This window comes from Melanostigma gelatinosum (genome assembly GCF_949748355.1).
Source record: "Melanostigma gelatinosum genome assembly, chromosome: 9".
NCBI classification, from domain to species: domain Eukaryota; kingdom Metazoa; phylum Chordata; class Actinopteri; order Perciformes; family Zoarcidae; genus Melanostigma; species Melanostigma gelatinosum.
The window spans coordinates 405001-417732 of NC_136642.1; the positions used below are offsets into that span (position 1 = coordinate 405001).

The window sequence follows — 12732 nt, forward strand, 5'->3', positions numbered from 1 at the left end:
TTGGCTAACAGCTAACATATAATGGAACAACACAAACATGATGTGTTTGCTTCATTCGTCATCTGTTTGTTGCATCTGATCTCTGCAGGGGAACTCAGGCAGGTCGGGAGAATCAGGCGTGTCTGGAGAACCGGGACATCCAGGCTACAGGGTGAGTCTGTCTTCATCATCAGCGTCATGTGTTTTAGTTACTTTTTAAGCAAACAAGTCAAAGCTTGTGAGGATTAAATGCTTCTCTTTCTTTTACATCATTTAAAATATTTTGGGTTTTTGAAAACAAGACATTTTAAGACGTCACCTTGGCTTTGGGAAAAAATCATGGCTGTTTTTCACAATTAATAATAATTTGAAGATGAATTATTCATGAAATCATTAGCTGCAATACCACCTTAAGGAGGATATATATATGTGACAGACCACCTTAAGTCCTGAACTATCCGTGATATAATAAGTTATATATTTATGAACCATATGAAGAGATTTAAGAGGTTAATGTTGTCTCTTCTTCAACTCTTCCAGGGCCCCAGAGGTCTTCCTGGAGGAAAAGCCATGACTGTAAGTCCCCCTTAAAGTTACAGGACATGAAACATTTCACCGTGAGTCTTTATTCAGGACGTCTTCTGTGTTTTTAGGAGTGTCAGCTGATCACCTACATCAAAGACAACTGTGGTGAGTCAACGGAGAACAATGAGAAGCTAAATGTTCTGTTTTCATTGTTTTTAATCATATCATAAGTAATGTTTACTCTTCCTCCACAGCGTGTTCCCTCGGTACGTATCTCCATTCTAACTAAAGCTTAGCAGAGGTCTGGTGAGTACAGCACAAATCTTCATCATCACATCAAGACGAAGGTTACAGAAGCTATAAAAATATAATAAAAAGTGAATCACCGTCACAGAACGTTAGAGGAGGTTCCATATCTGCGTTTATCTGCCGCCTCTAGCAGCTTAGTGTGGTTAGTCATCACAATGTGTTCACAATTATGATAAAAACGAAAGTTAGGTTTAGGGAGCAAGTCAACAGTTAGGTTTAGGGAAAAAACCAACAGTTAGATTTAGGGAACAAAGCCAACAGTTAGGTTTAGGGAACAAAGCCAACAGTTAGGTTTAGGGAACAAAGCCAACAGTTAGGTTTAGGGAACAAAGCCAACAGTTAGGTTTAGGGAACAAAGCCAACAGTTAGGTTTAGGGAACAACCAACAGTTAGGTTTAGGGAGCAAACCAACAGTTAGGTTTAGGGAGCAAACCAACAGTTAGGTTTAGGGAACAACACCAACAGTTAGGTTTAGGGAGCAAAGCCAACAGTTAGGTTTAGGGAACAAAGCCAACAGTTAGGTTTAGGGAACAACACCAACAGTTAGGTTTAGGGAACAACACCAACAGTTAGGTTTAGGGAACAAAGCCAACAGTTAGGTTTAGGGAACAAAGCCAAAAGTTAGGTTTAGGGAACAACCAACAGTTAGGTTTAGGGAGCAAACCAACAGTTAGGTTTAGGGAACAACACCAACAGTTAGGTTTAGGGAACAAAGCCAACAGTTAGGTTTAGGGAACAAAGCCAACAGTTAGGTTTAGGGAACAACCAACAGTTAAATTTAGGGAGCAAACCAACAGTTAGGTTTAGGGAGCAAACCAACAGTTAGGTTTAGGGAGCAAAGCCAACAGTTAGGTTTAGGGAACAAAGCCAACAGTTAGGTTTAGGGAACAACACCAACAGTTAGGTTTAGGGAACAACACCAATAGTTAGGTTTAGGGAACAACACCAACAGTTAGGTTTAGGAAACAACACCAACAGGATGTCGGCATTAAGTCTATGAGGGAGACGGTTGGACCGTGGGACAACCCATCTGAGTTTCTCAGTATGGACAGTGATGGGGCCTTAGCTTCACTTTCTTCTCCTCAACATGAACTCTTCTTTGTTGGTGTTCAGGTCAGTCCGAGTGCCCGGCCTACCCCACCGAGCTGGTGTTGGGTCTGGACATGTCAGAGGACGTGACCCCGGCAGCCTTCGAGAGGCAGCGCTCCGTCCTCTTGTCCCTGCTGGAGGACGTCACCGTCTCAGAGAGCAACTGTCCGACGGGCGCTCGCGTGGCCGTGGTGGGTTACAGCGCCTACACCAAGTACCTGATCCGCTTCCAGGACTACCGCCGCAAGACTGAGCTGATCGAGTCCGTGAAGAACATCGCCCTGGAGAGGACGTCCAACCGGCGCCAGCTGGGGGCCGCCATGCGCTTCGTGGGTCAGAACGTCTTCAAGCGCGTCCGAGCGGGAGTGATGATGAGGAAGGTGGCGGTCTTCCTCTCTAACGGGCCGTCACAGGACGTTAATGACATCATCACCGCCGTGATGGAGTACCGAGCCCTCGGCATCGTCCCAGCAGTCATATCTCTGAAGAACGCTCCGGCTGTCGGTCGAGCCCTGCAGGTCGGTTTGAGCTCTCCATAGAAATAAAGTCCTGTCTCTTTCTTTTATTCGTCTCTTACTCAAACTGAACGTCCTGATAATCGTCACACTCACTATTATTTTATATTTGTATGATTTATATTTTGTCTAGTTCTCACATTTTTAGCACAGTACAAAACAAAAATAACGTAACTCTTAAAAAGGAACGTCACAAAGAAAATAAACTAATTAAATGTAATAAATAAATAAAACTTGCCGACAGCTCTTTCGTAAAATTAGAAGTCATTGTTTGTTAGTTATCATTCTTATTATTATTGTTTTTATTATTCTTATAATTATTTGTATTATTATTGTTCATCTTATTGTCAGTATTACTATAATTATATTATTATTATCATAATAATAATAAGTTATGATTATTATTATTATTATTGTAATTATTATAATAATTATTATAATAATAATTATAATTGTAACAATAATAATATTATTGTTATTATTATTATTATTATTATGAGTATTGTAATTATTATCATAATTACTATTGTAATTATGATTATTGTTTTTATTGTCTTCATTATTGTTATTAACATTATTATTGATAACATTATTGTTATTATTATTATTGTTATGATTATTGTAATTATTATAATTATTATCATTATTACTATTGTAATTATGATTGTTTTTATTGTCTTTATTGTTGTTATTATCATTATTATTGATAACATTGTTATTATGAGTATTATTATTATCATGTGTCTCCTCAGGTCGACGACTCGGGACGCTCCATCTTCACCGTTCTGGGTAAAAACATGGCTGCTGACCTGAAGAAAGTCCAGAGCTGTGCGGTCTGCTACGGTGAGATGAAGCGTCATGTTCATCATCATTTACTACAATGTGAAAACAGGCTCATATCATTACGACTCTCCAGCTCTGTAATGAAGGAACAAGTCTGTTTCTTTACATCTTCTACATCACGAGGGTTGTTAGCATTAGCATCAGTCTGTTAGCATGAAAGCAGGTACACTACTATTGAACCGTCCATCAGACGAGAGAGGACAAGTCTACATAAGTAAAAGTAGAACGTGTTCTTCACTAACCGATGTTCTTTAGTTCAGAAGACGCTCTCACTAAACTCTTTAGTTCAGAAGACGCTCTCACTAAACTCTTTAGTTCAGAAGACGTTCTAACTAAACTCTTTAGTTCAGTAGACGTTCTAACTAAACTCTTTAGTTCACAAGACGTTCTAACTAAACTCTTTAGTTCAGCAGGCTTTCTAACTAAACTCTTTAGTTCAGTAGACGTTCTAACGAAACTCTTTAGTTCAGAAGACGTTCTAACTAAACTCTTTAGTTCAGTAGACGTTCTAACGAAACTCTTTAGTTCAGAAGACGTTCTAACTAAACTCTTTAGTTCAGTAGACGTTCTAACGAAACACTTTAGTTCAGAAGACGTTCTAACTAAACTCTTTAGTTCAGCAGGCGTTCTAACTAAACTCTTTAGTTCAGTAGATGTTCTAACGAAACTCTTTAGTTCAGAAGACGTTCTAACTGAACTCTTTAGTTCAGCAGGCGTTCTAACTAAACTCTTTAGTTCAGTAGACGTTCTAACTAAACTCTTTAGTTCAGTAGACGTTCTAACGAAACTCTTTAGTTCAGAAGACGTTCTAACTAAACTCTTTAGTTCAGCAGGCGTTCTAACTAAACTCTTTAGTTCAGTAGACGTTCTAACGAAACTCTTTAGTTCAGAAGACGTTCTAACTAAACTCTTGAGTTCAGAAGACGTTCTAACTAAACTCTTTAGTTCAGTAGACGTTCTAACTAAACTCTTTAGTTCAGTAGACGTTCTAACGAAACTCTTTAGTTCAGAAGACGTTCTAACTAAACTCTTTAGTTCAGCAGGCGTTCTAACTAAACTCTTTAGTTCAGTAGACGTTCTAACTAAACTCTTTAGTTCAGTAGACGTTCTAACGAAACTCTTTAGTTCAGAAGACGTTCTAACTAAACTCTTTAGTTCAGCAGGCGTTCTAACTAAACTCTTTAGTTCAGCAGGCGTTCTAACTAAACTCTTTAGTTCAGTAGACGTTCTAACGAAACTCTTTAGTTCAGTAGACGTTCTAACGAAACTCTTTAGTTCAGAAGACGTTCTAACTAAACTCTTTAGTTCAGTAGACGTTCTAACGAAACTCTTTAGTTCAGAAGACGTTCTAACTAAACTCTTTAGTTCAGCAGGCGTTCTAACTAAACTCTTTAGTTCAGTAGACGTTCTAACTAAACTCTTGAGTTCAGAAGATGTTCTAACTGAACTCTTGAGTTCAGAAGATGTTCTAACTAAACTCTTTAGTTCAGAAGACGTTCTAACTAAACTCTTTAGTTCAGTAGACGTTCTAACGAAACTCTTTAGTTCAGTAGACGTTCTAACGAAACTCTTTAGTTCAGAAGACGTTCTAACTGAACTCTTTAGTTCAGAAGGCGTTCTAACTAAACTCTTTCGTTCAGCAGACGTTCTAACTAATCTCTTTAGTTCAGTTGACGTTCTAACTAATCTCTTCAGTTCAGAAGACGTACTAACTGAACTTTTTAGTTCAGTAGACGTTCTAACTAATCTCTTTGGTTCAACAGACGCTCTAACTAAACTCTTTAGTTCAGTAGACGTTCTAACTAAACTCTTTAGTTCAGTAGACGTTCTAACTAATCTCTTTAGTTCAACAGACGCTCTAACTAAACTATGTTCAAAGAGACAAAGATCCTCTGAGCAACAGAAGAAGAAGGGTTAGTCAAATCATCTTGAAGCTTCCTGTTTCAAGAGTTTCACAATAAAAGCAGCCTAGAACAAGCTGGAATGACTTGACAGTAGAAACACAAGATTAATCTAGAGTTAGAACACCTCGAACATCAACTGGACTCATCACAGTTTAACCCTCTTGAAGCCGGTGACGTGGTGCTAGTCTGGTTTGAGACTATTTAACGAGCACTTCAGAACTCTCATAACTACTTGACACAAAGACGAGAATGTTTATTGTATTGTGGTCAGCAAACATTTATCAGGTTTTTGGATGAGAACTGGTTCTTGTTTCTTCAGACCCCTGCCAGCGCTCGGAGCAGTGCGCCTTCATCCAGGAACCGGTGCAGCCTCAGGAGGTGGACATGGACCTGGTCATGGTGGTGGACAGCTCCAGGGAGGTGCAGGCGGACGAGTACGCCGGCGTCCAGCAGCTACTGGGCTCTGTGGTGGAACAGCTGGTCGTGAGCCCGCAGCCCCGCAGGGCCGGCAACCAGGCCCGGGTGGCCGTGGTCCAACAGAGCGGCACCCGGGATACCAAGGTAGGGTTTGGCCTCGGGACCTACCAGACCAGCGCCCTGATGAGGAACCACCTGATCCGGAACATGACGCAGCAGGGCGGATCGTCGGCATTGGGACGGGCGCTGGAGTTCACGCTGAAGGAGGTGCTCCTGAAGGCCGGCCAGCCCCGGAGGAGGAAGGTGCTGCTGACCGTGGTGGGCACCCAGACGGCTCACGAGGACCGAGCCAAGCTGCGCTACATCTCCCAGAAGGCCAAGTGTGAGGGGGCAGCGCTGTTCGTGGTGACGGTCGGCGATCGCTACGACCGGACGCAGGTGGAGGAGCTGGCCAGTCCACCGGTTCAGCAGCACCTGATCCACATGGGCAGTCTGAAGGCTGAGGAGCAGGGATACGCCCAGCGCTTCTTCAGAGTCTTCCTCTCCGCCCTCAACAGTAAGACCAGACCCACAGTTTGTCATCTAGATACCAACTTTTCATTCATTTCTTCTCATCGTTTCATTGTATTGGTGTTTATTTCAGAGGGAATGAACACGTATCCTCCTCCTCCTTTAAAACGGACTTGTGACCAGCTTACAGAACCAACTGAAGGAGCTATATTCATAAACAGGTAACATGTGACCGTGATGATAGAAAAACAAAAGTCCGTTAATCTGCAGATGTTTTGATAACTCTGTAACGTATAAATGATTTTTAAGGTCCATTAAGATGATGTTTAGTTTCAGCCGTAGAGTTTAAGAAAGCTTTAACAGCATCAGTTATAAGAGAGACAGCACAGGACTGTAAAGACTAATACTAACTGATATAGTGCGTCCAGTCAGGGGACGGCAGCGAAGGACGAGGAACATTTCGGGGAGAAGGAGGAGAGGTTTCAAGAGCAGACGGGAGGACGAGCTCAGACCGGCCAGCTGGACATGACCGACAGTCTGACCAGAGGAGACGGACATACATTTGTTTCCCTGTCCAACGGTAGTCCACACAGCAACCACAGTCCATCCACAGTCCATCCACAGACCATCCACACAGCATCCACAGTCCATCCACAGACCATCCACACAGCAACCACAATCCATCCACAGTCCATCCACAGTCCAACCACAGTCCAACCACAGTCCATCCACAGTCCATCCACAGACCATCCACACAGCAACCACAGTCCATCCACAGTCCATCCACAGTCCAACCACAGTCCATCCACAGTCCATCCACAGTCCAACCACAGTCTATCCACAGTCCATCCACAGTCTATCCACAGTCCATCCACAGTCTATCCACAGTCCATCCACAGTCCATCCACAGTCTATCCACAGTCTATCCACAGTCCATCCACAGTCTATCCACAGTCCATCCACAGTCTATCCACAGTCCATCCACAGTCTATCCACAGTCCATCCACAGTCTATCCACAGTCCATCCACAGTCTATCCACAGTCCATCCACAGTCTATCCACAGTCCATCCACAGTCTATCCACAGTCTATCCACAGTCCATCCACAGTCTATCCACAGTCCATCCACAGTCCATCCACAGTCTATCCACAGTCTATCCACAGTCCATCCACAGTCTATCCACAGTCCATCCACAGTCTATCCACAGTCCATCCACAGTCTATCCACAGTCCATCCACAGTCTATCCACAGTCCAACCACAGTCTATCCACAGTCCATCCACAGTCTATCCACAGTCCATCCACAGTCTATCCACAGTCCATCCACAGTCTATCCACAGTCCATCCACAGTCTATCCACAGTCCATCCACACAGCAACCACAGTCCATCCACAGTCCATCCACAGTCCATCCACAGTCTATCCACAGTCCATCCACAGTCCAACCACAGTATAAACTACACGTATACTCGCCTGTATAAACTACACGAATACTCGCCTGTATAAACTCCACGAATACTCGCCTGTATAAACTACACGAATACTCGCCTGTATAAACTCATGAATACTCGCCTGTATAAACTAATGACTACTCGCCTGTATAAACTAATGAATACTCGCCTGTATAAACTCATGAATACTCGCCTGTATAAACTCATGAATACTCGCCTGTATAAACTACATGACCTGTCCTTGTTACAGACAGCTGTCTCTTCAGTCAGGACCAAGGCAGCTGTCAGAACTACACCATGATGTGGTTCTTCGACAGCCAGCAGAAGGAATGTTCTCGCTTCTGGTTCGGCGGCTGCGGCGGCAACGAGAACCGCTTCAAGACTCAAGAGGAGTGCGAGAACCTCTGTGTGACGAAGAGTCGATGAGGACGATAAACCACCAATGTCTGCATCTTCAAGGAAACGCAACAAAGAGACTTATCCAGGATTTAAAAGCCTTAATTCATGATTTAAAACCCTCAATTCACCGCAAGGTTGACGGTTCGATCCTTGGCTGATTCATGTCATGTGTCGAAATGTCCCTACACTGAACCCCGAACGGCTCCCCGGGTGCCTGTCATAGGCAGCCCACTGCTCCCTGTATACAGGGAGCAGTGGGCTGCTCCCTGTATACAGGGATGGGTCAAATGCAGAGAAATATGGTATAATAAAAAGATTTTAAGTTTAAAACCCTCAATTCGTGATTTAAAACCCGCTCTTCAACATGTTTGTTCTGTTCTTTTAACACTAAACTCTGATGGACGTTAGTTCCACATGACGGACGCTCACTTCTTTTCAGCTGTTTTTATGAAGAAGTTTGACAGAATCAGAAATTAGAAACATTGAAGTGTTCTTACGTGAAAGCTGTAACCGTCATAAATGTTTGAACGTAACAGGTGAAGATGGTCGGTTCATTTTATTGTAAAACCTTATTGTCTTGAATTCTCTCAAATTCTTAAAGTGTTTATGATGTAAGATATGAAACTGTTATTTCTTACCGTTTATTGCACCGTTTTATTACAAATAAGTGTTTGTACTTCAGCCTCCAGAAATCCAGCAAACATCTGAGTGTTACTTTCACAGTTTGGTCATCGTAGTAGATGGTAGACGTCAACATCAAAGTCTGGCTTCAGACTCGTCTCCTGGCTTCAGACTCGTCTCCTGGCTTCAGACTCGTCCCCTGACTTCAGACTCGTCTCCTGACTTCAGACTCGTCTCCTGGCTTCAGACTCGTCCCCTGACTTCAGACTCGTCTCCTGACTTCAGACTCGTCTCCTGGCTTCAGACTCGTCCCGACTTCAGACTCGTCCCCTGACTTCAGACTCGTCTCCTGACTTCAGACTCGTCTCCTGACTTCAGACTCGTCCCGACTTCAGACTCGTCCCGACTTCAGACTCGTCCCGACTTCAGACTCGTCCCGACTTCAGACTCGTCCCCTGACTTCAGACTCGTCTCCCGACTTCAGACTCGTCCCGACTTCAGACTCGTCCCGACTTCAGACTCGTCCCCTGACTTCAGACTCGTCTCCTGACTTCAGACTCGTCTCCTGGCTTCAGACTCGTCCCCTGACTTCAGACTCGTCCCGTGGCTTCAGACTCGTCTCCTGACTTCAGACTCGTCCCGTGGCTTCAGACTCGTCTCCTGGCTTCAGACTCGTCCCCTGACTTCAGACTCGTCCCGTGGCTTCAGACTCGTCTCCTGGCTTCAGACTCGTCCCCTGACTTCAGACTCGTCTCCTGACTTCAGACTCGTCTCCTGACTTCAACTGACCCAAACTTTGAAAATAAGAGCCAGATAATGTTGTCATGGATGAAAGTGAACTAGAGCTGCTGAGGTTAGGTGGTCAACCAGAACCTGGTTCAGTTTGTTCCACTAATATGAACCTGAAGTAGCTTGAGTCTCAGTTTGAGTCTTCAAAGGTCTGAAATGTCTCCGTGTCTGTCTGACCTAAAGATCACTGGTTTATCAAACCGACCAATGGCGCTTCATGTGAAAAACACAATAAAGACTTCAAGAAAAGTTGCTGTTTGTTTGTTGACAGATGTCCATGGTGATGAAGAAACCTGCAGCCGTTTAGTGTTAATGATGTTAAGCGGAGCAGAAAGACTATTTTACAGCAGCCGATCGTTGTGTTCTCACTTTGCAGACGATTTTATATAAAAATATTAGTGCTGGGCAACGATTCAAATATTTAATCACATTGTTATGGCAAAGTTCAATGATTAATTCAAAAGTAGTGTATTGTGCACTTTTATTTTAAGTACTGCTCTATGAACAAAAGTGCAATAATATTTGCAAACACTGTAAACAAATAAGGTTCATTTTAACAGCAGTATTCCCTTCACACAGCAGCAGTTATCCAGCTATGATTCTGATCATAGATATTCAGCCGGTGTTCATAACTTTATCTTCATGTGTGTAATGGATGCAATTTGAAATATACACCTTGAAAACTGGAAACCGACTTCTTTCTTTGTTTGATAAATGCCCAGTAGTGATACTAAATGATGCTTATTGTACATATTACAAACAAAACACTTTAAAAACTCAAACAATATGTTGTCACAAACCGGGCCGAACGGCCATGACAAAGAAGTTACGCATTCAAAGGAACAGTTGATTCATTATTTATTAAGTTTAAAGTAATGTAAAAGACAAACATAAACCAACAGTGACATGTGAAGTCAGTCATGTCAGCAGAGTGGGTGAGTGGGTGAGTGGGTGGGTGAGTGAGTGAGTGAGTGGGTGAGTGAGTGGGTGAGTGGGTGAGTGAGTGGGTGAGTGGGTGAGTGGGTGAGTGGGTGGGTGAGTGGGTGGGTGAGTGAGTGGGTGAGTGAGTGGGTGGGTGAGTGGGTGAGTGAGTGGGTGAGTGGGTGAGTGGGTGAGTGAGTGGGTGAGTGAGTGGGTGGGTGAGTGAGTGAGTGGGTGGGTGAGTGAGTGGGTTGAGTGAGTGAGTGAGTGGGTGAGTGGGTGAGTGAGTGAGTGAGTGGGTGGGTGGGTGAGTGAGTGAGTGGGTGGGTGGGTGAGTGAGTGAGTGAGTGGGTGAGTGAGTGAGTGAGTGGGTGGGTGGGTGGGTGGGTGAGTGAGTGAGTGGGTGAGTGGGTGAGTGAGTGAGTGAGTGAGTGGGTGAGTGAGTGAGTGGGTGGGTGAGTGGGTGAGTGGGTGGGTGAGTGAGTGAGTGGGTGAGTGGGTGGGTGAGTGGGTGAGTGAGTGGGTGAGTGGGTGGGTGGGTGAGTGGGTGGGTGAGTGAGTGGGTGGGTGAGTGAGTGAGTGGGTGGGTGGGTGGGTGAGTGAGTGAGTGAGTGGGTGAGTGGGTGGGTGAGTGAGTGGGTGGGTGAGTGAGTGAGTGAGTGGGTGGGTGGGTGAGTGGGTGGGTGAGTGGGTGGGTGAGTGAGTGAGTGGGTGGGTGGGTGAGTGAGTGAGTGAGTGGGTGAGTGAGTGAGTGGGTGGGTGGGTGGGTGAGTGAGTGGGTGAGTGAGTGGGTGAGTGGGTGAGTGAGTGAGTGGGTGAGTGAGTGAGTGGGTGGGTGAGTGGGTGGGTGAGTGGGTGGGTGAGTGAGTGAGTGGGTGAGTGGGTGGGTGAGTGGGTGAGTTGAGTGGGTGGGTGAGTGAGTGGGTGGGTGGGTGAGTGAGTGGGTGGGTGAGTGGGTGAGTGGGTGAGTGAGTGGGTGGGTGAGTGGGTGAGTGGGTGGGTGAGTGAGTGGGTGAGTGGGTGGGTGGGTGAGTGGGTGGGTGAGTGAGTGAGTGGGTGAGTGGGTGGGTGAGTGGGTGAGTTGAGTGGGTGGGTGAGTGAGTGGGTGGGTGGGTGAGTGAGTGGGTGGGTGAGTGGGTGAGTGGGTGAGTGAGTGGGTGGGTGAGTGGGTGAGTGAGTGGGTGGGTGGGTGGGTGAGTGGGTGGGTGAGTGAGTGGGTGGGTGGGTGGGTGGGTGAGTGAGTGAGTGGGTGAGTGAGTGAGTGGGTGAGTGGGTGGGTGAGTGAGTGAGTTGAGTGGGTGGGTGAGTGGGTGGGTGAGTGAGTGGGTGGGTGGGTGAGTGAGTGGGTGAGTGAGTGAGTGGGTGGGTGGGTGAGTGAGTGAGTGGGTGGGTGAGTGAGTGGGTGAGTGGGTGAGTGAGTGAGTGAGTGAGTGGGTGGGTGAGTGGGTGAGTGGGTGGGTGAGTGAGTGAGTGGGTGAGTGGGTGAGTTGAGTGGGTGGGTGAGTGGGTGGGTGGGTGAGTGGGTGAGTGAGTGGGTGGGTGAGTGGGTGAGTGGGTGGGTGAGTGAGTGGGTGAGTGAGTGAGTGGGTGGGTGAGTGAGTGGGTGGGTGAGTGAGTGGGTGGGTGAGTGAGTGGGTGGGTGGGTGAGTGGGTGAGTGAGTGGGTGAGTGGGTGAGTGGGTGAGTGAGTGGGTGAGTGGGTGGGTGAGTGGGTGAGTGAGTGGGTGAGTGGGTAAGTGGGTGAAACGTGTGTGTGCAGTGTTGAAACCAAAGAGGGCGTCTCAGGAAGGAGTGAGGGAGAAGAGACCACACAAACAGCTGTTCACCGCTCGCTGCCTGGTACTTGTGTTAAAAATGTCTCTTAATAAAAATAAAAACTGCATTAACGCGCGATAATATAATTGTCGGCATTAATTAATGAATGCGATAACGCGTTAACTTGCCCAGCACTGATATATATACAGATCATTTTATCTTATAAAAAGATAATCAGATTCATCTGTGACGGTTGTTTTGTTTTCATTTGACAGTAAATAAATGTGATATAGTTATGAAGTATTGATGACATCACTGTGACAGTGATGTCATCAATACTGCAATACCTGGAATACCTGCAAACTTGTCGCTTTTCGGCAAAACTCGCCATTTTGGATCAAAATATATCATCCACGTGATTCGTGTAGATCCGTAGAGTTGTTTTTCGGGGGGGGGGGGGGGGGGGGAGTGTTTTCTTCGCAATAGAACATATTTGACGTGTGGACTCTCAGCCAATTAGCGTTCAGATGTCTACAGCGTCTTTCCCTCCGTTACAGTTTAAGTTTCGTTACCGTTCAGAGTTGCTGGGTTAAGTTAACGTCCGCTGCATGCGGAACTTTGTCGACTGTTTGCCGACCGTTCGTCATTATCACGATTTAGAAGGAAAAAACGTAACGCGATGAAACATGCATATCTCAAGTTATTTCT

General features: G+C 45.3%; 1 protein-coding gene across 4 annotated transcripts in view; it reads left to right on the forward strand.

Annotated features, from left to right (window-relative positions):
• The window catches only part of col6a4a (collagen, type VI, alpha 4a), a 55927-nt gene extending 46329 nt beyond the window's left edge, over positions 1-9598 (forward strand). For 2 of the 4 annotated variants that reach the window (XM_079275805.1, XM_079275808.1), the window contains 10 exons: positions 89-151; positions 520-555; positions 633-669; positions 759-770; positions 1927-2420; positions 3170-3260; positions 5484-6137; positions 6225-6312; positions 6511-6671; positions 7791-9598. In XM_079275805.1, coding sequence (XP_079131931.1) covers positions 89-151; positions 520-555; positions 633-669; positions 759-770; positions 1927-2420; positions 3170-3260; positions 5484-6137; positions 6225-6312; positions 6511-6671; positions 7791-7966 — 1812 coding nt within the window. In that variant the 3' untranslated portion in view covers positions 7967-9598. The remainder of the gene's footprint in view (positions 1-88; positions 152-519; positions 556-632; positions 670-758; positions 771-1926; positions 2421-3169; positions 3261-5483; positions 6138-6224; positions 6313-6510; positions 6672-7790) is intronic. The other 2 variants (XM_079275807.1, XM_079275806.1) reach the window with 2 other exon arrangements.
• Positions 9599-12732: the final 3134 nt, after the last annotated feature.